General features: G+C 42.5%; 1 protein-coding gene across 1 annotated transcript; it reads right to left on the bottom strand.

The window, feature by feature from the left end:
* Window positions 1-17,358: 17,358 nt before the first annotated feature.
* On the bottom strand, window positions 17,359-23,522 carry LOC127931903 (uncharacterized). Its single transcript, XM_052526042.1, has 2 exons — window positions 23,254-23,522; window positions 17,359-17,924 (listed from the first exon to the last, which is right to left on the bottom strand). The coding sequence occupies exons 1-2, from the start codon at window positions 23,454-23,456 to the stop codon at window positions 17,411-17,413; spliced, it is 717 nt and encodes a 238-aa protein (XP_052382002.1). The 5' UTR covers window positions 23,457-23,522; the 3' UTR covers window positions 17,359-17,410.
* Window positions 23,523-25,517: the final 1,995 nt, after the last annotated feature.

The raw sequence follows: 25,517 nt of genomic DNA, 5'->3' as shown, positions 1-25,517 counted from the left end.
GACTCAAGTACTCAAACGCCTCCTAGACAGCCATCGTTAAGCCGGAAAAATGTGAATTCCATTCATCCCGAGTACAATTCCTGGGATTTGTAGTGGAACCCGGTCGAGTCCAAATGGACCCCAGGAAGGTAGGGGCGGTAGCGGATTGGCCCACCCCCAAATCCGTTAAGGAAGTTCAGCGTTTCCTGGGCTTCACAAACTTTTACCGCAAGTTCATCAAGAACTTCAGCTTGGTGGCAGCCCCTCTCTCAGCTTTAACCAAGGGTGCCAATGCAAGGTTTTTGTGGGGAAGAGAAGCTGAGACGGCCTTCCAAGGACTCAAGCAGCGCGTCCTCTCTGCTCCCATCCTGATACTACCGACTACGGATGAACCGTTTGTGGTGGAGGTAGACGCCTCAGAGGTTGGTGTTGGAGCTGTCCTGTCTCAGAGGGGTGAAGACAAGAAGCTTCATCCATGCGCTTTCTTCTCACACCGGCTTACCCCGGCTGAGAGGAACTACGATGTGGGGGATCGTGAACTTCTAGCGGTTAAGATGGCATTGAAGGAATGGAGACACTGGCTCGAGGGGGCTTCTCACCCGTTTCAAGTGCTTACGGACCACAAAAATCTGGAGTATATCCAGCAGGCGAAGCGGTTGAACTCTAGACAAGCTAGATGGTCTCTTTTCTTCAATCGATTCCAGTTTATCCTCACCTATCGGCCCGGGTCGAAGAATCTCAAACCGGATGCCCTGTCCCGAGTCTACGCTCCTGCCATTCGAGATGCCACGGACATGCCTGTCCTTCCTGCTGCTAAGATCGTGGCTCCGATCTCGTGGCAAGTTGAGGATACCGTGAGACGAGCTCAAGCTATCGAACCGGACCCGAAAGGAGGTCCTGCCAATTGGTTGTTTGTCCCCAAGGCAGTGAGGACTCAGGTCCTTCTGTGGGGGCACTCCTCTCGCCTCACCTGTCACCCGGGCGTAGGTCGCACCTTGGAGTTCATTCAGCGTAAGTTCTGGTGGCCTACCATAAGAGAAGACGTTGCCACTTTCGTCAATGCCTGCCCCGTGTGCTGCCAGGGCAAATCTTCTCACCTCCGCCCTCAAGGACTCCTTCACCCTTTACCTGTTCCCCACAGACCCTGGTCCCATATCTCGTTGGACTTTATTACTGGCCTTCCTCCATCCCATGGCAATACTACTATCCTAGTCAAAATCGACAGGTTTTCAAAGGCGGCCAGGTTCGTCCCTCTGACTAAGTTACCTTCTGCCAAGGAAACGGCTGAGTTGGTAATTAATCATGTGTTCCGAGTCTTCGGCATTCCTCAAGATATGGTTTCTGACAGAGGTCCCCAGTTCGCCTCAAGGTTTTGGAAGGCCTTCTGCCAACTCATGGGGGCTTCTGCCAGTCTATCTTCAGGGTACCATCCGGAGTCCAACGGCCAAACAGAGAGGATGAATCAAGAGCTGGAAACCACCCTCCGATGTATGACTCGTAACAACCCGTCCACATGGTCGTCCTTCATTGTTTGGGCTGAATACCCGCACAACACCTTTGCGCTCCTCCTCCACTGGTATGTCCCCGCACGAGTGTCAGTTTGGCTATGCCCCTCCATTGTTCCCGGACCAGGAGGCAGAAGTCAGAGTGCCTTCAGCCTTGAAGTTCGTCAGACGCTGTCGGCTTATGTGGAGGAAGACCCGTCTTAATCTTATCCGTTCCTCACAGAGGTACCAACAACAAGCCAACAGACGTCGCCGTCCCGGGCCTACCCTGCGCCCCGGCCAGAGAGTCTGGCTCTCCACAAGAGACTTACCACTACGGGTGGAGTCTCGCAAGCTGTCCCAAAAATACATCGGTCCCTTTAAGGTTGCCAGGAGAGTTAACCCAGTTTCTTATCGCCTACACTTACCCAGATCCCTTAAGATTAATCCCACGTTTCACATTTCCTTATTAAAACCTGTTGTTTTTTCTCCCCTTGTCCCGGCAGACAGACCTCCCCCTCCGCCTCGTGTCATTGGAGGCCAGCCGGCTTCCATCGGATACTGGATTCCCGCCGGGTGCAGCGGTCCTGGCAGTATCTGGTGGACTGGGAAGGCTACGGTCCCGAGGAGCGCTCCTGGGTTCCTGCCAAAGACATACTGGACCCTGACCTCATTCGTCAGTTCAGGGCCCTCCACCCCGAGAGAGCTGGTAGGAACGTCAGGAGCCGTTCCTAGGGGGGGGATTCTGTCAGGATTTCGCCAGGGTTGTTCCGGTTTTTGGTCACTAGATGCCCCCATTGTGCTTTTGACCTTTTGTTTTCCCTTGATCCCCATTATTATTTGCACCTGTGCCTCGTTTCCCCTGATTGTATTTAAACCCTTAGTTTTCCTCAGTTCTTTGCTCTGTGTTTGTATGTTAGCACCCAGCCCTAGTATTCTGTGAACTCTTGTTGATCCCGGTGGACTCTCTTGTGGAATTCCTTTTTTGTTCTTGTTTATTTATTTTTGAGTATCTTTTGAGGCTTTTTATGCTATACCTACCACCTTGTGGATTTACCTTTTTGTCTTGGAGGATTACCTTTGTTCTTGTGGAATTCCTTTTGAGGTTGTGGAGTTTCATGTTTTCCTGAAGGACTTCACTTTTTACTTCATTAAATACACCGTCTCAAGTACTGCTGTGTCTACCTCATCTTCTGGGTTCTGCCGACTATTCGTGGCTCAGTTGGTTAAGAGACTGTTTCTCACTCCGGAGACCCGGGTTCGTAACCGGGTCCTGACAGGCTGACTGTGTTTCTGCTGCATACACATATCTGGTGGGCTGGCATCTAGAGAATAATGGTTTTCCCCCCCAAAAAATGAGAGAAAGCAAATCATTACTCATGCAGAATTGAAAAATATATATATTTTTTGTCTTGCCTCTCATCATTATGTGTTCATAGCAGGGCTCAGATCCCCTTGGTGATAGTCTAATTCATCAATATGAGATGTAGTCTGATTGGATCGACAGCCAATGAAAATGACAGCAGACTGAGGGATCAAATCCAATTTTGTTTGTCAAATGCTTTGTAAACTGATATTGAGGAGTGATTACCGACAGAGCATGCCGTCCCAATTAAACCTGGCTGTCAGCCATGGGGAACGAGGCCTTTCTACCTGGACCTCACCTCTCCCTTCCCTCCAGCCCCTTCACTTTAATTTTGAAAAGAGTATAAACGCCCATGAAAAGAGTATATCTATTTGTTTTGTTCCCTTTCAGTGAGCAGAAGAACATATTTATTAAGTTTAACTCTGTATTCTTCAATCTGGGCTCTCAGATTATATGAAGGCTATTACATGGGGGATCATTTTAATCAGTAATTTTGCATCACAAAAGCAGGTAGGAAAATATGGAAAGATTACCCAATTCTGATAAACCATTCTAGCAGTTCCCTCATTAAGCGACAGTTTTAGTGTTATGTGCATATTTTACTTGAGGTGTGTTGGTGAGTCAATCATTCAGACCATCTTAAACCATTGATTGCATACCACTCAAGCATTGTCAAACTCTTCAATTAAATAGCCACTTGAAGCAACAACATTCTTTGTCAGGAGTGCATGCATGTATTTAATTGCTAACAACTTATTTTAGGTTGTCAAGTGTGTTTTGTTTCTCTTATTTACACCCTGTGGATCCTTTGTTTCTGACACTATAATTTTATGAATTGTTATGTTTTGTAATTTAATGGATCAGTTATTCTTTATTATACTGTGCACCGAATATGTGAAAGTATAATTTTAAACTCAATTGAATTATTTTGTTAAAGTGAATATGACATTTGCAATTATATTTCTTAGGCCTGTTATCTATAATTGTTATACACTTACATTTAGCTCAGCTTTAATATTAACTACATGCACTAGTACACAAACTTCAACATTTGCAGTTTCCTTGTCTCAATACAGTGGAAATGTTATCATAGATCACCCAGGGAGATAATTATAGAGCAAACCTTGGACTATAACTTCACAAGAGTTCTCCAAATGCTCCATGTTAGGAGAGCTAAAGGCTACTCAGTTCCAGTACTACGATGTCATGTCCTGTGTGTTGTCACTGCAGTCCTTAACTTGAGTCCCGAGGCCAAATCCTGCCTGATTTACAGTTGCTAATGAAAGTCTACGCACCCCTTGCGCAGTCTTCACATTTTGCTACCTTCGTTATTTTTACCAATCTACACAACCGACTCCACATTTGTTTTTAAATAATTCCTGAATAAAGAATAAAACATTTGGATGTCCTGATTGTATATGTCTTCATACCCCAGAGTTAATACTTGGTGGAAGCACCTTTTGGCTGCCATTACAGCTGTGAATTATTTTAAAGAAGATTCTACCAACCTTGAACAAATCTTAGAGCAATGTAACTACTGAATAGTCAAGGACCTGGTAACAACAATGTAACAAGAAACACCCTGTCAAATAACTACCAGTAATTTTCAATTAGTTTATTTCTACACTGAACAAAAATATAAACGCAACATGTAAAGTGCTGGTCCCAATGTAATGTGTTGGTCCCATGTATCATGAGCAGAAATAAAAATTCCCATAAATTGTCCATATGCAAAAAAATATTTTTGTGTTTGTTTAGATCCCTTTTAGTGAGCATTTCTCCTTTGCCAAGACAATCCATCCACCTGACAGGTGTGGCATATCAGGAAGCTGATTAAACATGATCATTATACAGGTGCACCTTGTGCTGGGGAAAATAAAAGGCAGCTCTAAAATCAAGTTTTGAGGGAGCGTGCAACTGGCATGCTGAGAGCAGGAAAGTCCACCAGAGCTGTTGCCAGATAATTAAATGTCTCTACCATATGATGCCTCCAACGTTGTTTTAGATAATTTGGCAGTATGTCCAACCGGCCTCACAACCACAGAGCACGTGTAACCACACCAGCCCAAGACCTCCACATCCGGCTTGTTTACCTATGCGATCATCTGAGACCAGCAGCTCGGACAGCTGATGAAATGGTGGTTACACACAAATGAAGAATTTCTGCACAATCTTTCAGAAACGTCTCAGGGAAGCTCAACTGTGTGCTCGTCATCCTCACCAGTGTCTTGACCTGACTGCGTCGTAACCGACTTCAGTGGGTAAATGCTCACATTCGATTACCACTGGCACACTGGAGAAGTGTGTTTTTCACGGAAGAATCATGGTTTCAACTGTACTGGGCAGATGGCAGACACACTTTTATGGCGTCGTGTGGGCGAGCGGTTTGCTGATGTCAACATTGTGAACAGAGTGCCCCATGGTGGCGGTGGTGTTATGGTATGGGCAGGCATAAGCTACGAACAAACAATTGCATTTTATCGATGGCAATTTGTATGCTCAGAGATACCGTGATGAGATCCTGAGGCCCATTGTTGTGCCATTCATCTGCCGACATCACCTCATGTTTGAGCATGATAATGCACGGCCCCATTTCACAATGATCTGTACACAATTCCTGGAAGCTGAAAATGTCCCAGTTCTTCCATGGCCTGCATACTCAGACATTTCACCACCCATTGCACACATTTGGGAAGCCCTGGATCGACGTGTATGATAGTGTGTTCCAGTTCCCGCCAATGTCCGTCAACTTTGTAAAGCCAATGAAGAGAAGTGGGACAACATTCCACACTCCACAATCAACAGCCTGATGAACTCTATGTGACGGAGATGTGTCACGCTGCATGAGGCAAATGATGGTCACACCAGATACTGACTGGTTTTCTGATCCACACACTTTTTTTTAAGTATCTGTGACCAACAGATGCATATCTGTATTCCAGCCATGTGAAATCCATAGATTAGGGCTTAATGAATTGATTTAAATTGTCTGACTTCCTTATATGAACTGTAACTCTTTGAATCTGTTGCATGTTGCATTTATAATTTTGTTCAGTATAATATGGCTCTGATTTATCAATGAAAACAAGCGTATACTGTACTGTCCCAAAAATTTGTGGCGCAAGCAGATCACAGAATCTCCACGTACACCAGAATTGTTAGAAATGTATGCACGGGTAATTGATGAGGCCCTAATCTACGAATTTCACATGACTCGGAATACAGATATGCAATACAGATATGCATCTAACGAGCTAAGCACTGGCACAATGGCAACACATTTTCCAACTCTGTCAATAAACGTTACAAAACTGTCACTTGTGAAACGTTTTTATTTCACTCTGAGACTTAAAGTGAACTTTTGCACGTTAAAAACATTTATAAACTTTTGAGACAGAAATAGCATGCTGCTTTTGTGAGAGGTGAGAGGTCAGTGTGCCATTCCTTGTGAACTCTCACTTATACAAAATTGCACAAAAAATGAATGAAACATCTAGTTAACCTTTTTGTTCACTATTTAATGACAGACATTGTATGTTTGAACATTCAAAAGAAGAAAAAGTTATGTTTGTGAACTAAATGTTTCATGAGCTTTATGATGATGTAGTAACGTTTAATAACTGAGTTGGAAAAAATGTAATCCCGTAGATCCAGAGCGACTTACATGCATACATTTTAATTTGTACTGGTCCCCCGTGGGAATCAAACCCACAATCCTGGCATTGCAAATGCCATGCCCTGCCAACTGAGCAACACACACATTTCCTTTTTACAAAGCTCTAGAGTTCCGCTGTCCAGTGTCTGTATTCTTTTGCCCATCTTTTATTTTTATTGGTCAGTCTGAGATAGGGCTTTTTCTTTGCAACTCTCCCTAGAAGGCCAGCATCCCGGAGTCGCCTCTTCATTGTTGAAGTTGAGACTGGTATTTTGCAGGTACTATTTAATGAAGCTGCCAGTTAAGGACTTGTGAGGCGTCTGTTTCTTATACTAGACACTGTAATGTACTTGCCCTCTTAATCAGTTGTACACTGGGACCTCCCACCCCTCTTTCTATTCTGGTTAGGGCTAGTTTGCGCTGTTCTGTTAACCTCTTTGCGCATGGAATCCGGTAGCGGGCTGAAATTCCACAACATACGGTGATCGCTCCATAAATAGTCATATTACAAGTGTCTCACATGTATCGAAAGCCTAGAATCTTGCTAATCCAACTGCGTTGTCAGATTTTTAAAAGGATTTACTACGAAAGAATACGATGCGATAATCTGAGGATAGAGCCCCATAAAAAAAAAAATTCAACCAGCACAGGCGTAACAAAACCACAAACTGCATTAAAATAATTTGTTTACCTTTGACGATCTTCGTCTGTTTGCAATCCCAATGCTCATTGTTACACAATGAATGATCTTTTGTTTGATAAAATCAATTTTTATAGCCTAACACGAAACATTTTGTGAACCGCTTGTGTCGTGAATTCCGTCTCATTCCATTTTTGACGACACCTTTGAGGGTAAATTACTTTTCCAGTCATGTTTGGTTTCATTGCAATCAACTGGTTTGTTTGTAAGACACATTTCGCGGGACGTATTGACTGAAAGAAGCCGATTTGAAGACAACAAGTAATGACATCACTGTGCACCAGTGATATGACCACTGTTTCGTTGATTGACTGTATTTTAACCCAATGACCACTGATCATCTTGATATCTAGCTGGGCAGATAGCCAATGACTTGAGGGAAACGGCAATATGCAATGGTTATGTGTTGGAAGACCAACCCATGTAGTAAACTCTGGCGTAAAGAGAGTCATTCGCTATTGAAGTTTTATACCGGAAGGAGCTACTGCATTGTTTGGTAAACGCGTAGATTCAGCTGTTTATATATCAATCAGTATGGCAACTAAGTCAGGGAAAGCTAAATCGAAGTCTAGATATACAGGTGTACACACAATTTTAGGACATGTTTTGGACTGGTAAGTTCTTCTCATGCTAATGCCCTTGTTTGAAATTAATCATCTAAAATATTATTGGTGATTTTGTTTTACTTTAGAAGCAATATGTAAAAAATGTAATGTAAATTAAATGTGAGATGCATGTGTCTGCCGCCCCAACCGAACCCACATGAAATAGCCTATTTGAGGCTGTTGAGGGGAGGGCAGGCCCATAACAATGGCCAAAGTGAAATGGAGACAGTAGATACAGCTGGTCTGTTGTAATATAATAAACACAGTAGATCTAGCTGGTCTGTCATAATATAATAGAGACAGTAGATCTAGCTGAAATGTCATAATATAAAAGAGACAGTAGATCTAGCAGGTCTATAATAATATTTTCAACCTTATATTCCCTGTACTCTATATACAGTATATATCTGTTTATTATACCTGTTGATACTCACTTTAAAGCAGAAAGAGACTGCTATGGTACCTGGCATCAGCAGCACAATATTGTGTAGAGCTTTGGCAAAGTGGGTGGGGTTATAACCTTTCTGTTTGGCCCTGTCCGGGGGTCTCATCGGATGGGGCCACAGTGTCTCCTGACCCCTCCTGTCTCAGCCTCCAGTATTTATGCTGCAGTAGTTTATGTGCCGGGGGGCTAGGGTTAGTTTGTTATATCTGGAGTACTTCTTCTGTCTAATCTGGTGTCCTGTGGGAATTTGTATGCTCTCTCTAATTCTCTCTTTCTCTCTCTCAGAGGACCTGAGCCCTAGGACCATGCGTCAGGACTACCTGGCATGATGACTCCTTGCTGTCTCCAGTCCACCTGGCCTTGCTGCTCCAGTTTCAACTGTTCTGCCTGCACCTAAACTGTTCATATTTACTCAAGAGGTGCTGTCCTGTTACATCCTCTACAACTACTGTGATTATTATGATTTGACCCTGCTGGTCATCTAGGAACATTTGAAAATCTTGGCCATGTTCTGTTATTATCTCCACCCGGCACAGCCAGAAGAGGACTGGCCACCCCTCATAGCCTGGTCCCTCTCTAGGTTTCTTCTTAGGTTTTGGCCTTTCTAGGGAGTTTTTCCTAGCCACCGTGCTTCTACACCTGCATTGCTTTCTGTTTATGGTTTTAGGCTGGGTTTCTGTACAGCACTTTGAGATATTAGCTGATGTACGAAGGGCTATATAAATACATTTGATTTGATAGAGGACTGAGAGTCTTCCAAATATTGAAAGTGTGTAAATAGTTACCCATGTTATTTTGTAAATGTATATATTTTTTTGTTCATATTTTTATTTCCATATTTTTTTCTCAATTTTTTGGGAGGTTGTGTTAGAATACAATTTTTGCATTTTGTATATACGTAGTTATTTGTTTCAAAATGTATACCTTCACCAATTTGGCCTCTTGGGTGCGACACCTGGGTGACTTCATGATAAACGTCATGTAGCACAATCATTTTGGAAGTTATCATTCTGAAACTCTGCACAAGTACTGTTGCCCTCTGATATTTTTCACTGAAATTGTCCCCATCATCCTATCTGAATGTTTGTTTTATCTTGTTAATTTTAAAGAGGATGATACAACAATAAAAATAAAAACATATGTTTTTTTTCATTGTATTATCTAAACCAGGTCTATTGTGTTATTTTCTCCTACATTCAATTCACATTTACACAAACTTCACAGTGTTCTCTTTCAAATTGTACCAAGAATATGCATATGCTTGCTTCTGTGCCAGAGCTACAGGCAGTTAGATTTGGGTATGTCTTCAGGCGGAAATTGAAAAAAGTAGGGGGGTAGTAGCTCTAAGAGGTTTTAATCAAAACAACAGTTTTCAGCTGTACTAACATAATTGCAAAAGAGTTTTCTAATGATCAATTATCCTTTTAAAATGATAAACTTGGATTAGTTAACACAACCTGGCATTGGAACACTGGAGTGATGGTTGCTGATAATGGGCCTCTGTACGCCTATGTAGATATTTGTCAGGTGTGCTCCCTCTCCAGCCTCTAGGTCACCAAGCTGCTCATTATGGCACACACCTGTCACCATCGTTACGCGCACCTGTGCGTCATCAGACTCATCTGGACTTCCCTGATCACTTCCCTGAGTACTTTCCCAATATATGTCACTCCCTTTGGTTCCTTCCTCAGGCGTCATTGTTTCTGTTTCAGTTTCATGTCTGTGTGCTGGTATTGTTTTTTGTTGTTGTATTATGTTCCATTTTTATTTAAACACTCACTCCCTGAACTTGTTTCCCGACTCTCAGCGCACATCATTACAATATTCCATAAAAAATCAGCCATTTACAGCTACAACAGTCATTTACAACATTAACAATGTCTACACTGTATTTCTGATCAATTTGATGATATTTTAATGGGCAAAAAAATTGTAGGTGACCCCAAACTTCTGAACGATAGTGTGTGTATATGTATATATACACTGCTCAAAAAAATAAAGGGAACACTAAAATAACACATCCTAGATCTGAATTAATGAAATATTCTTATTAAATCCTTTTTCTTTACATAGTTGAATGTGCTGACAACAAAATCACACAAAAATTATCAATGGAAATCAAATTTATCAACCCATGGAGGTCTGGATTTGGAGTCACACTCAAAATTAAAGTGGAAAACCACACTACAGGCTGATCCAACTTTGATGTAATGTCCTTAAAACAAGTCAAAATGAGGTAGTGTGTGTGGCCTCCACGTGCCTGTATGACCTCCCTACAACGCCTGGGCATGCTCCTGATGAGGTGGAGGATGGTCTCCTGATGGATCTCCTCCCAGACCTGGACTAAAGCATCCGCTAACTCCTGGACAGTCTGTGGTGCAACGTGGCTGTTGGTGGATGGAGCAAGACATGATGTCCCAGATGTGCTCAATTGGATTCAGGTCTGGGGAACGGGCGGGCCAGTCCATAGCATCAATGCCTTCCTCATGCAGGAACTGCTGACACACTCCAGCCACATGAGGTCTTGCATTGTCTTGCATTAGGAGGAACCCAGGGCCAACCGCACCAGCATATGGTCTCACAAGGGGTCTGAGGATCTCATCTCGGTACCTAATGGCAGTCAGGCTACCTCTGGCGAGCACATGGAGGGCTGTGCGGTCCCCCAAAGAAAGGCCACCCCACACCATGACTGACCCACCACCAAACCGGTCATGCTGGAGGATGTGGCAGGCAGCAGAACCTTCTCCACGGCGTCTCCAGACTCTGTCATGTCTGTCACTTGTGCTCAGTGTGAACCTGCTTTCATCTGTGAAGAGCACAGGGCGCCAGTGACAAATTTGCCAATCTTGGTGTTCTCTGGCAAATGCCAAACGTCCTGCACGGTGTTGGGCTGTAAGCACAACCCCCACCTGTGGACATCGGGCCCTCATACCACCCTCATGGAGTCTGTCTCTGATCGTTTGAGCAGACACATGCACATTTGTGGCCTGCTGGAGGTCATTTTGCAGGGCTCTGGCAGTGCTCCTCCTGCTCCTCCTTGCACAAAGGCGGAGGTAGCGGTCCTGCTGCTGGGTTGTTGCCCTCCTACGGCCTCCTCCACGTCTCCTGATGTACTGGCCTGTCTCCTGGTAGCGCCTCCATGCTCTGGACACTACGCTGACAGACACAGCAAACCTTCTTGCCACAGCTCACATTGATGTGCCCTCCTGGATGAGCTGAGCCACTTGTGTGGATTGTAGACTCCATCTCGTACTTCCACTAGAGTGAATGCACCACCAGCATTCAAAAGTGACCAAAACATCAGCCAGGAAGCATAGGAACTGATAAGTGGTCTGTGGTCACCACCTGCAGAACCAGTCCTTTATTGGGGGTGTCTTGCTAATTGCCTATAATTTCAACCTGTTGTCTATTCCATTTGCACAACAGCATGTGACATTTATTGTCATTCAGTGTTTCTTCCTAAGTGGACAGTTTGATTTCACAGAAGTGTGATTGTCTTGGAGTTACATTGTGTTGTTTAAGTGTTCCCTTTATTTTTTTGAGCAGTGTATATTTAAAAAATACCTCATTCATGTAAGTATTCAGACCCTTTGCTATGAGACTCTAAGTTGAGCGCAGGTGCATCCTGCTTCCATTGATCATCCTTGAGATGTTTCTAGAACTTGATTGTAGTCCACCTGTGGTAAATTATATTGATTTGACATGATTTGGAGAGGCACACACCTGTCTATATAAGGTCACACAGTTGACAGTGCATGTCAGAGCAAAGTTTTTGTCAAGGCACAGATCTGGAGAAGGGTACAAAAACATTTCTGCAGCATTGAAGGTTCCCAAGAACACACTGGCCTCCATCATTCTTAAATGGAAGAAGTTTGGAACCAACAAGACTCTTCATAGATCTGGACGCCCAGCCAATCTGAGCAATCAGGGGAGAAGGGCCTTGGTCAGCATTCCTCTGTGGAGATTGGAGAACCTTCCAGAAGTACAACCATCTCTGCAGCACTCCACCAATCAGGCCTTTATGGTAGAAGGGCCAGACAGAAGCCACTCCTCAGTAAAAGGCACATGACAGCCTATTTGGAGTTTGCCAAAAGGGCACCTAAAGACTCTCAAACCATGTGAAACAAGATTTTCTGGTGTGATGAAACCAAGGTTGAACTGTACATGTATATGACATTTGTGGTGCTATAATTAATGAAGCTTTGAATTTTGTATTCTTTACCGGTTCTCGTGTGGTAAAAAAACGTTACTATTGGTCGTACTGTCACAGTGCACAGTGGCCACACTTGTAATTGCTATTGGGTGGGCCTGGGAATCTAGTGTCAGCTTCTTGGGTAGCTGCATGCTGTGTGTTACGAAATCGGCTAGATTTCGTGCAAGGCGAAAACAAATGCAGAGGGCAATGTCATCGATTTTGATAATTTTTGAGGATGTTCCAGTGTTTTAATGTAGTGGATTTGACGCGTTATGACAGTGGGCATTACTCAGTGGAAAAACAGAAATTTGTTATCTCTATGATGGCTTTATTTGTCCTATAGCATAATACATATCTACAGTAAGTCATTATTAGTCATAGTAGATAATAATTTCTGCAATTCGAATAGAAAGGCTCAATCACAGAACAGCTGTGTCTTTTATTCTATTAATTCCAGAGATTGCTTTTCCAAATAATGTGTAGGAACATGTTGAAAAAGCTATTACAGCAGTGTTTTTAAAAACGTATTTATCAAAATGACAGGAAATTATTGAATATTAGCCCATTGAAGTGAGTTCCCTTGTTCAGCTGTGTGCACTAATGTACTGCTTTCCTTTCAATTTATTTGTTTGTTAATACGGTACATAAATCTGCTTCTGGAAAATAGGTGAGCCTTTTCAAGACCTTCAGTTCCCTGAGGGACCAGATGATTGATGTAGATACAGGGTAATGGGCAGCCAGGGTTGGGTAGGTTACTTTCTAAATGTAATCCGTTACAGTTACTAGTTAGTTACCTGTCAAATTGTAATCAGTAAAGTAACTTTTTGATTAACGTAATCTGGATACTTCCTGTAACTTTATCACTTTTCTCTTAAGGGGAAATAGAAGACGACAAAAATGATCCATAAAATGCATTTGGTGTGTCATCATAGTGTTCTCTGACTTGTGGTCAGACTCGCTCAGGTGGAACCAATTTAAAGATGCACTATGCAGAAATCACAAAAATTCAAATAGTTTGTCTAATTTCAATTTACTTTGTAGAGAATAATTGTACCATCTACACCGCTGTGAGACATATTTCTATAACCCAAAAATATTGTATAGTCAGCTGTTTGAAGCTGGTGAACAAAACTGAAAGTAAACTACACAAAAACTAAACTCCAGAATGGGAAGCATATAAATAGCACACTTTATTTTAAGAATGTGAAATATCAGAATAATAGTAGAGAGAATGATTTATTTCAGCTTTTATTTCTTTCATCACATTCTCAGTGGGTCAGAAGTTTACATATAATCAATCATAATTTGGTAGCATTGCCTTTAAATTGGGTCAAACATTTCGGGTAGCCTTCCACAAGCTTGCCACAATAAGTTCGGTGAATTTTGGCCCATTCCTCCTGACAGAGCTTGTATACCTGAATCAGATTTGTAGGCCTCCTTGCTCAAAAAATATTTTTCAGTTCGGCCAACATATATTCTATGGCAAAGAGGTCAGGGCTTTGTGATGGCCACTCCAATACCTTGACTTTATGTCCTTAAGCCATTTTGCCACAACTTTGGAAGTATGCTTGGGGTCATTATCCATTTGGAAGACCCATTTGCGACCAAGCTTTAACTTCCTGACTGATGTCTTGAGATGTTGCTTCAACATATCCACATCATTTTCTTCCCTCATGAAGCCATCTATTTTGTGAAGGGCACCAGTCTCTCCTGCAGCAAAGCACCCCCACATGATGCTGCCACCCCTGTGCTTCATGGTTGGGATGGTGTTCTTCGGCTTGCAAGCATCCCCCTTTTTCCTCCAAACATAACGATGATAACTATGGCCAAACAGTTCAATTTTTGTTTCATCAGACCAGAGGACATTCTTCCAAAAGGTATGTGCAGTTGCAAACCGTAGTCTGGCTTTTTTTGTGGAGTTTTTGGAGCAGTGGCCTCTTCCTTGCTGAGAGGCCTTTCAGGTTATGTTGATATAGGACTAGTTTTACTGTGGAAATAGATACTCTTGTACCTGTTTCTTCCATCATCTTCACAAGGTCCTTTGGTGATGTTCTGGGATTGATTTGCACTTTTCGCACCAAAGTACGTTCATCTCTAGGAGACAGAACGCGTCTCCTTCCTAAGCGGTATGACGGCTGCGTGGTCCCATGGTGTTAATACTTGCGTACTATTGTTTGTACAGATAAACGTGGTACCTGCAGGCATTTGGAAATTGCTCCCAAGGATGAACCAGACTTGTGGATGCTACAATTTATTTTCTGAGGACTTGGCTGATTTCTTTTGATTTTTCCATGATGTCAAGCAAAGAGGCACTGAGTTTGAAGATAGGCCTTGCAATACATCCACAGGTACACCTCCAATTGACTCAAATGATGTCAATTAGCCTATCAGAAGTTTCTAAAGCCATGACATCATCATTTTCTGGAATTTTCCAAGCTGTTTAAAGGCACAGTCAACTTAATGTATGTAAACTTCTGTCCCACTGGAATTGTGATACAGTGAATAATACATTAAATAATCTGTCTGTAAACAATTGTTGGAAAAATAACTTGTGTCATGCACAAAGTAGATGTCCTAACCGACTTGCCAAAACTAGTTTTTGTTAACAAGATACTTGTGGAATGGTTGAAAAAATTGTTTTAATGACTCCAACCTAAGTGTATGTAAACCTTGGACTTCAACTGTTCGTATGAGAACCGTTAGGAAAACCATTTAGAAAAGTGAGGTACAGTATGTCTGTCTGGTTTTGTACGGGGCTCAAACACATGAAAACAGGCACTGGCAAGTACAGATTTAAGATCTTTATTTGACAAGTTTCTCACAGCAGAAAAAAAATCCTGCAGCAAAAGGAAATATGAATTATTGTGTGGATTATAATAAATGTACATTTTTGTAGGGGTTGATACATTTTTAGTTAGGGAAAATCAAGTTAAAAAAAATCATTTGAAATAATAAACTTTAGAAGCCTTTGTAAAACTTAAATACAATAAAAGTTTGCATTGTCCTGCAACAACTGGGTGGTCAAATTCTTTACTGTAGCAAAAGATACTTATGAAAGGGAATAGTTTTACGATTAAATATACATACAATATTACTTGGAATCAGTAATAATACAAATTTTATGAACGACAACTTTTTAGGCAAGATGCTCAATTTATGACTGAGTCCTAATATTCAGAATAAGAGAGTTGTTTCCCACAACATACTATGGCAGGGACCATCAACTAGATTCAGCTGTGGGCAGATTTCTTCTTTAACAGATGGTCGGGGGGCCGGATCATAATTATAAACCATTTGTAGACTGCGAATTAGACACAAGAAGCCCAAAGAGATATGTTTGACTAAAACATCATAATTTCTAACCTTGCTTACATTTATATATGATCACCCGTCTCTCCATTAGGTGCGGGAATACTTGACAACAGACTTCTTCAATTAAAATAACTTGGAGATGATTTCCTGGTGTTTTATAGTATTTTATGTCCGTTTATGAAAAAAAACAAATATCATTATAATTTTTTGCTCAGAAAACTTGTCATGCCAAATAAAATCACCCGTGGGCCAAATTCAGCCCCACGAGCCACCAGTTGGGGAACCCTCAACTATAGATATATTGGTGTTGACACCTTGAGGTGGTGGCTGAGGTGATGACTGGGCCTGGTAATTGGGCCTGTGCATTCCAGTAGTAAAGTGCTGCTGTAAGCAGAAGGGTGAGAGCGTGTGGGTAGAGGAGCTGTACTAGAATTTAAAAGATGGGTCGAGCTCCAAATTAATAGATAGACTTCAGAGGCGGGCCGAGGAATATGACAGTCAGCACTTCAGGCAAGTGTGCTTGTTAAAAGTAGCATTAAGCTTAGATCCAGATATGGAGATGAGGAGCATGGTATATTCAGACTCATTCACCTTGGCAGTGTGTGGGTGGATAGTGTCAGTTATGTCATATTTTCATATGTTCTCTGGTCTTATTGCAATGTTGAGGCATTAGTAATAATTCAAACTAAGCCTAAGCAAATGAATAAATATAATATCGCTTCTCTATTTAGAATTATAATCCATATCAGCAGGATACCTTATTATAGTGAGATTTACATTATATTGATTGTCATAACAAGGTCCCACTTAGGAAACCCACAAGAAGCTTACTGTCTCCTTCATACGTCTAGACAAGCATTTTCTAGCTGAGAGCCTTCTGCACAGTAGCTGACTCCCTGACAAAATGTAATGATAAAATGAATGGCAATTTCAAGACATGCTCCGGAACTTTGGCGATGAGTACGATTAAAAAAAAAATTATCTCCTACTTTGGGCTGGATGTGTGAATGTATAGTTTATACATGCGTAATCTATAAGAAGAATTACTTTCTTACCTCAATTAGCCATGTGATCCCTAAATTGAATGAGAAGCTGTGCGGAACCCTTTTCTCTACATTTCCCCTCACGTGGGCCAGCCCCCGAGCATTTCAAGTTCTATCCAATGAGCTCAAATTGCCATTTGAGAGAGAGATCCACTCAGTATATTTTTCTCAGACCTAAAGAATGGTCTCCTGATGTGGTTTAAGGATTGTTGTAGACTTTTTTAGTCTTTTTAGACTTTAGTTTTTTAGACATTTTAATATATTTTTTTTGTATTTTTCCCCTCACCAGATGATAAGTTTTAAATCAACTTCTTGTTGAAAGTTTTACATTTACATTTACATATTTAGCAGACGCTCTTATCCAGAGCGACTTACAAATTACATTACATTTACATTTAAGTCATTTAGCAGACGCTCTTATCCAGAGCGACTTACAAATTACATTACATTTACATTTACATTTAAGTCATTTAGCAGACGCTCTTATCCAGAGCGACTTACAAATTGGTGCATACACCTTATGACATCCAGTGGAACAGCCACTTTACAATAGTGCATCTAAATCTTTTGGGGGGGTGAGAAGGATTACTTACCCTATCCTAGGTATTCCTTGAAGAGGTGGGGTTTCAGGTGTCTCCGGAAGGTGGTGATTGACTCCGCTGTCCTGGCGTCGTGAGGGAGTTTGTTCCACCATTGGGGGCCAGAGCAGCGAACAGTTTTGACTGGGCTGAGCGGGAACTGTACTTCCTCAGTGGTAGGGAGGCGAGCAGGCCAGAGGTGGATGAACGCAGTGCCCTTGTTTGGGTGTAGGGCCTGATCAGAGCCTGGAGGTACTGAGGTGCCGTTCCCCTCACAGCTCCGTAGGCAAGCACCATGGTCTTGTAGCGGATGCGAGCTTCAACTGGAAGCCAGTGGAGAGAGCGGAGGAGCGGGGTGACGTGAGAGAACTTGGGAAGGTTGAACACCAGACGGGCTGCGGCGTTCTGGATGAGTTGTAGGGGTTTAATGGCACAGGCAGGGAGCCCAGCCAACAGCGAGTTGCAGTAATCAAGACGGGAGATGACAAGTGCCTGGATTAGGACCTGCGCCGCTTCCTGTGTGAGGCAGGGTCGTACTCTGCGGATGTTGTAGAGCATGAACCTACAGGAACGGGACACCGCCTTGGTGCATACACCTTATGGCATCCAGTGGAACAGCCAAGTTAGTCTTGAAAAGGGACAAGCTAATAAATGAACAACATTCTCTTCGATAACACCTGCTGCAGCCGCTGCAAACTAGCCTACAACTAAAGCTAGCAGGCTAGCTAGACGGTGTGACAACTACTGCTCGCTATTACACAGTGGTCTTCGATAACACCTGCTGCAGCCGCTGCAAACTAGCCTACAACTAAAGCTAGCAGGCTAGCTAGACGGTGGGACAACTACTGCTCGCTATTACACAGTGGTCTTCGATAACACCTGCTGCAGCTGCTGCAAACTAGCCTACAACTAAAGCTAGCTAGCTAGCTAGACGGTGGGACAACTACTGCTCGCTATTACACAGTGGCCTGTTAGCCTTCGAGAAGGCAGAAGTTTCCATACATTTTTGTAAAAATGATCACACCCATTACAATTCAATGTGATTAGTTGATGCCTTTTTTTCTCTTCAGTGTTAACCCTTTCCTTTCTAACAAAAACTGATAAGATTCAATCAGAACATTATTGGAAATAATATAATTATGTAAGTATTATTATTTATGTCGTTTTTTATAAATCCTCAGCCTTTCTCTGAAACCCACTGTGTTTGGGTTAGTAATCATTTATAGAGTGGCTCTATTTGCCTTCAGAATGCCTTTCCTTCACCATTCTGAATGTTTAAATAATACATATGTTCATCTAAAATATGATCACATAAATACTGGACATTTTGAAGTCTTTTATTATGTTGGTGTTTTGACAAAACTACAATCACGGTCTTGAATTGGACTTACATTTTTCTGGTCTTAGTCTTGACTCTGTCTCGTACCCCTCGCCCCCCTCCCGGTCTCGGTCTTGACTCGGTCTTGCACACCCTCCGGTCTTGGTCTTGGCTCGGACTCGATTCACTCCAGTCTTGAATCGGTCTCACTTTAGATGGTCTTTATTAACACAACACTGCACATATGTGACGTAGTCTGCAATTTTTTTACTACTTTTATAACTACTGGCTAAGAAGTATACAAAAGTATTGTAGAATCTCTTTAATAGTTTCTAATGGGGACTGCAGTTGCATGGTTGAATTCCACACAAGCTGTTAAGCAGCTCAAAACCACAATCTCACAACCAACCCTCCCCTCTTTATACATTTACAAGGTTGACACATTCACTGGAGTTGGAGTGTTTCAAAGGCCCCGTGGAAACCAGGCTTTATGATTGGGCCATATCTGTCAGCTTTTTAAAAAGGGTTGCTCTCCAACTCTCTAAATGTATTTTTTTAAGCAAGAGAAATAGTTTTTGACCTTTTCAAAGGGGCTGAATAGGATTTTGTATAATGTTCATTGCTTTTCCATTATCATTATGAAGAGAAATCTGTTCAATATCGCAGTCTCACATTATAAGATGGTGGAACTGTTACCCCATACTCCTAGTCAATGGGCCCTTTTTATTATCTTAGCTGGTCCATATTTGAAGGAATGATGGTCAATTAACCGTTTAATCAGGTGACAAGGTCAGATTCACAAGTAAATAATATGTTTAATCCCAGTAAATAGCAGTTGCAATAGCAGCATATGTATCCTCTAATTGAGGAACAAGCAAGGACAAGCAAACTGCATAATTACTCTGACTTGGTTAATGATTCAAAGTGCCTACCAACAGAACCATGGCAAAATGAAGGCTTTCATGTGAGTTGACAACACATTTAAGTAATATTTTTATAATTTATTTTGTCGGGGGTGGGGGGGGGGGGTAATGTATTCATCCAATTACAGACGATTATGGCAACAGTAGGACTACTTTACTTAACTTTTCCAACAAACTGATATCTGAAATAGCAAATACTAATAAGTAGATCTGCCTTTGAGTCACCCTTCAACTGATCATGTCTTTCTCCTCTTTATGACTCACTTCTCTATAGTGCAAAGAGCCAGAATTCAGTCTAAATACAGGCTCTAGTCCTGGTGACGTGTGCTGACACGGGGTGAGATGATTCACCTTATGGGAGTGAAGATGCCTAGAGTTCAAGCTGTCATGGTGGAGTGTATTGAACCAGTAGTTACACTGTTGGCTACTAATTAGTAAAATAATACTTATCTATTTCTTTATTTTCATTCTCTTTTCATAATTTTGATTAGATACATATGTTTATGCACCTGTAAAACCAACTATAAATGTATATGTATGTATGTATATTTACTCTTTTGAAATTAGAATGGAGTATTTGTGTAACGGCGTTCGTTCGTCGAAAGAGAGTCGGACCGAAATGCAGCGTGGTTGTTACTCATGTTCTTTAATGAATGAATCGCGATACATGAAATAACTTATAAATACAAAAACAACAAACGGAACGTGAAAACCTAGTACAGCCTATCTGGTGAACACTACACAGAGACAGGAACAATCACCCACGAAATACACAGTGAAACCCCGGCTACCTAAATATGGTTCCCAATCAGAGACAACGAGAATCACCTGACTCTGATTGAGAACCGCCTCAGGCAGCCAAGCCTATACTATACACACCCCTAATCAACCACAATCCCAATGCCTACAAAACCCCAATACGACAATACAATAAACCCATGTCACACCCTGGCCTGAACAAATAATTAAAGAAAACACAAAATACTAAGACCAAGGCGTGACAATTTGTACTTTCTCTTTTCACACACGCTACAGTCAGACTCCATATATGATACATTCAAAGAGAAATCTGCAGCTACAACAGGAATTACAATAAATAAGCTGGACAATGCTGTGAAATTTAACACAGCTACAGTATGTTCTTTATCAACAGATTCTGACAGGAACATAAGTCAATAGCAGCACCAACACTCGCCTCACCTTCTCCCCCTTTTTGAGACCTAGACCACAGTCCAATTTCATGCTATTGACTACTGTTGACCCAATATACTCCAGTTGATCCATGTTGTGTGTGTGTGTGTGTGTGTGTGTGTGTGTGTGTGTGTGTGTGTGTGTGTGTGTGTGTGTGTGTGTGTGTGTGTGTGTGTGTGTGTGTGTGTGTGTGTGTGTGTGTGTGTGTGTGTGTGTGTGTGTGTGTGTGTGTGTGTGTGTGTGTGTGTGTGTGTGTGTGTGTGTGTGTGTGTGTGTGTGTGTGTGTGTGTGTGTGTGTGTGTGTGTGTGTGTGTGTGTGTGTGTGTGTGTGTGTGTGTGTGTGTGTGTGTGTGTGTGTGTGTGTGTGTGTGTGTGTGTGTGTGTGTGTGTGTGTGTGTGTGTGTGTGTGTGTGTGTGTGTGTGTGTGTGTGTGTGTGTGTGTGTGTGTGTGTGTGTGTGTGTGTGTGTGTGTGTGTGTGTGTGTGTGTGTGTGTGTGTGTGTGTGTGTGTGTGTGTGTGTGTGTGGTGTGTGTGTGTGTGTGTGTGTGTGTGTGTGTGTGTGTGTGTGTACAGCACAACTATTCCTCCGGCACACATTTGCCCGCATGAAGCCTTTTTTATTTTTTTATTTTTTTTATTTCACCTTTATTTAACCAGGTAGGCTAGTTGAGAACAAGTTCTCATTTGCAACTGCGACCTGGCCAAGATAAAGCATAGCAGTGTGAACAGACAACACAGACTTACACATGGAGTAAACAATTAGCAAGTCAATAACACAGTAGAAAAAATGGGCAGTCTATATTCAATGTGTGCAAAAGGCATGAGGAGGTAGGCGAATAATACAATTTTGCAGATTAACACTGGAGTGATAAATGATCAGATGGTCATGTACAGGTAGAGATATTGGTGTGCAAAAGAGCAGAAAAGTAAATAAATAAAAACAGTATAAAAACAGTATGGGAATGAGGTAGGTGAACACTCAATACACTCAATAATATGATTCTCATGTGACCCGAGTTCCAAGCACTCTGCACTTAGTAAATAAGATGTCACAGTAAGATAAATATGAGCCAGCAATTCTGCTTTCCATTTGTGTAAACAGGGAGTCTGAATGAAAGCTGTGCAAGCTTTGATGTGACCCTCTCTCTAACTGCTGCTGTTGAATAACAGTAAGACATCATTTAGATGTACCTAAGGTCATAAAGGAAATACCAAGTATTAGTCAAAACTCCAATAAATAACCTACCTTCTCTGAAGGATATAATGTTGGCTAGCTACAGAAGGCTAGCTACAGAAGGCTAGCTACAGAAGACTAGCTACAGAAGGCTAGCTACAGGCTAGCTACAGAAGACTAGCTACAGAAGACTAGCTACAGAAGGCTAGCTACAGAAGGCTAGCTATAGTTTTGGGGCTTTCTGTAAGCAGTTATTTTTCAGTTAATCATTTTTTCACTAATTGGTCTTTCACCAATCAGATCAGCTTTGAAAAAAATCTGATGTGAAAAGATCTGATCCCAGATTCACAAAACACTTATTACACAAAAACGTAAGAAGATCTTAAAATGTCATGATTTCATGATTTTCTTACAAACCAGGGATAGGAAGTCCAGGGGGGGCAGGAGAGGGACAGGGGGAACATGTAGCAGCTGGGGGTAGAAGCTATTGTATACTACCCGCATCTGAGTGATGGAAGAAGGCAGAACAGGCTGGGGCTCGGATGCATGAGGTCCTTGATGATTTTCTAGGCCTTCCTGCTACTCCTGGTATTACATTTACATTACATTTACATTTAAGTCATTTAGCAGACGCTCTTATCCAGAGCGACTTACAAATTGGTGCATACACCTTATGGCATCCAGTGGAACAGCCACTTGCATCTAAATCTTTTTTTTGGGGGAGAAGGGGGGTGAGAAGGATTACTTACCCTTACTTACCCTATCCTAGGTATTCCTTGAAGAGGTGGGGTTTCAGGTGTCTCCGGAAGGTGGTGATTGACTCCGCTGTCCTGGCGTCGTGAGGGAGTTTGTTCCACCATTGGGGGCCAGAGCAGCGAACAGTTTTGACTGGGCTGAGCGGGAACTGTACTTCCTCAGTGGTAGGGAGGCGAGCAGGCCAGAGGTGGATGAACGCAGTGCCCTTGTTTGGGTGTAGGGCCTGATCAGAGCCTGGAGGTACTGAGGTGCCGTTCCCCTCACAGCTCCGTAGGCAAGCACCATGGTCTTGTAGCGGATGCGAGCTTCAACTGGAAGCCAGTGGAGAGAGCGGAGGAGCGGGGTGACGTGCGAGAACTTGGGAATTTTCGGCGTTCATGAGTTGTAGGGGTTTAATGGCACAGGCAGGGAGCCCAGCCAACAGCGAGTTGCAGTAATCAAGACGGGAGATGACAAGTGCCTGGATTAGGACCTGCGGGCTTCCTGTGTGAGGCAGGGTCGTACTCTGCGGATGTTGTAGAGCATGAACCTACAGGAACGGGACACCGCCTTGATGTTAGTTGAGAACGTCAGGGTGTTGTCCAGGATCACGCCAAGGTTCTTAGCGCTCTGGGAGGAGGACACAATGGAGTTGTCAACCGTGATGGCGAGATCATGGAACGGGCAGTCCTTCCCCGGGAGGAAGAGGAGCTCCGTCTTGCTGAGGTTCAGCTTGAGGTGGTGATCCGTCATCCACACTGATATGTCTGCCAGACATGCAGAGATGCGATTCGCCACCTGGTCATCAGAAGGGGGAAAGGAGAAGATTAATTGTGTGTCGTCTGCATAGCAATGATAGGAGAGACCATGTGAGGTTATGACAGAGCCAAGTGACTTGGTGTATAGCGAGAATAAGAGAGGGCCTAGAACAGAGCCCTGGGGGACACCAGTGGTGAGAGCGCGTGGTGAGGAGACAGATTCTCGCCACGCCACCTGGTAGGAGCGACCTGTCAGGTAGGACGCAATCCAAGCGTGGGCCGCGCCGGAGATGCCCAACTCGGAGAGGGTGGAGAGGAGGATCTGATGGTTCACAGTATCGAAGGCAGCCGATAGGTCTAGAAGGATGAGAGCAGAGGAGAGAGAGTTAGCTTTAGCAGTGCGGAGCGCCTCCGTGATACAGAGAAGAGTGTAGGTGTCCTGTAAGACAGGCAGTGAGCACCCAGTTGTGCGTTCGGCTAAGCGTACCACCCTCTGTAGAGCATTGCGGTCCGCGGCAGTGCAGTTGCTGTACCAGGCTGTGATGCAACCCGACAGTATGCTCTTGATGGTACTCCTGTAGAACACTCTGAGGGCCCTTGGGGACAGGTCGAATTTCTTCAATCTTCTGAGGCTGAAGAGTTGCTGCCGTGCCTTCTTCAGCACAGTGTTCGTGTGGGTAGACCATTCCAGCTCCTCTGAGATGTGTACGCAGAGGAACCTTACGTTTTTGACCATCTCCACTAGGTATGCTAGCATGCTAGTAGATATACATAGACATAGACTAATTGTGCTAATGCTAGTTAGCTTTACACAGAGACACAAAGACACAAAAATGTTTTTTACAAGTTAATTTGACCTTTTGAGGAATATCAGCTTTGCTTAACCTTATTTGTAAGTCTATAGTTAATGTCAGTTAAGAAGACATTTCTTCTCAAGAAGTTTTGTGAATCCAGGCCTTGATGTGAATTGTCAAAAGACCAATAACTGGGAAAAATGTATCAGAATTTGGCTGCCTGTGTAGACGCAGCCTCAGATGTGCCAGCTTATGTGGCAACTGCCATCTCACATCTCCAATAGCCACAAATGTAACTTTTGAATTTGTCATTTCACAGGCTTAATCTAAGTAGGCCTACCTTTGGTTTATGTGACACTGTTGCTCTGGGACTTAATTATTGGTGTCAAATTCAAAACCATACATTCTCTGAGGCTTTATAATGCAGGAGATGGTACTTATCTCTTCTGCAACAATGACTCAAATCAAATGTGAACCATAGATAGCTGTCAGTGGAAGGTGTGGATTAGGATAATCCTACATTTATTTTCTTCTAAATCGGATGTGTGATTGTGCGGCCATCAAAAATACTTTGACATGATCACATGCTGGGTTTAATACACTCTAGGCTGAAATACATTGGTCCTTTCATGTGTCACAAATTACATTGGCCATGTCCAAATACCCATACTAGTGTATGATATACTTAAATTGCATACTATGTACTCATCGTCACGTACTATTTAGCCTGTACCATTTACCCATCTATTGCAGGATAAATCAATGTTAAGGTTTACATAGCTGGCCATATTTTGATGTAAAATTACTTTATGGGCTGGTTATGTAGGCTTCTTCTAACCCATCGCTTTCTACTACAATAATACGATTAAATTATATCTTTACATTAAAAACCAAAGTCGATCAGAATTCAGGTTGTTCAAATAAGTGTTATACCCCTTGGTCTTCAAGAATAGGACTTGGAAATATGGAGGTATAGATTAGCCAAATTGTTTTACCTGAGTATAACCCCAAGACTAAGGATTTATTAGCCACCCCTACTCTGTTGATTATGATTTTGTTGTCATGAAGGACTGATTGGACTTATTGATTCGAGTTTAAAAAATGTATGCATGTGCTCAGAGAATGGCATGCTTTAAGCACTACTGAAAAGTGCCGTTTACACATGAAAAATGAATGCCATATGCTGCATTTGCTATAGGCCTATTGTTTATACCTTTTTGTTGGTGACACCTTGATATCTTGAAAATATGCAGCTGTTAAAA

Source organism: Oncorhynchus keta, chromosome 9 (genome assembly GCF_023373465.1).
Source record: "Oncorhynchus keta strain PuntledgeMale-10-30-2019 chromosome 9, Oket_V2, whole genome shotgun sequence".
In the NCBI taxonomy this organism is placed as follows: Eukaryota; Metazoa; Chordata; class Actinopteri; order Salmoniformes; family Salmonidae; genus Oncorhynchus; species Oncorhynchus keta.
This window is presented reverse-complemented; position numbering and strand designations above follow the sequence as displayed.

Coding starts and splice junctions, on each gene's coding strand:
- LOC127931903 (XM_052526042.1), bottom strand. CDS start 23,456: ATGACGGATCACCACCTCAAGCTGAACCTCAGCAAGACGGAGCTCCTC. Junction 17,925..23,253: donor GCGGTGTCCCGTTCCTGTAG/GTTCATGCTCTA, acceptor CCGTTCCTGTAG/GTTCATGCTCTACAACATCC.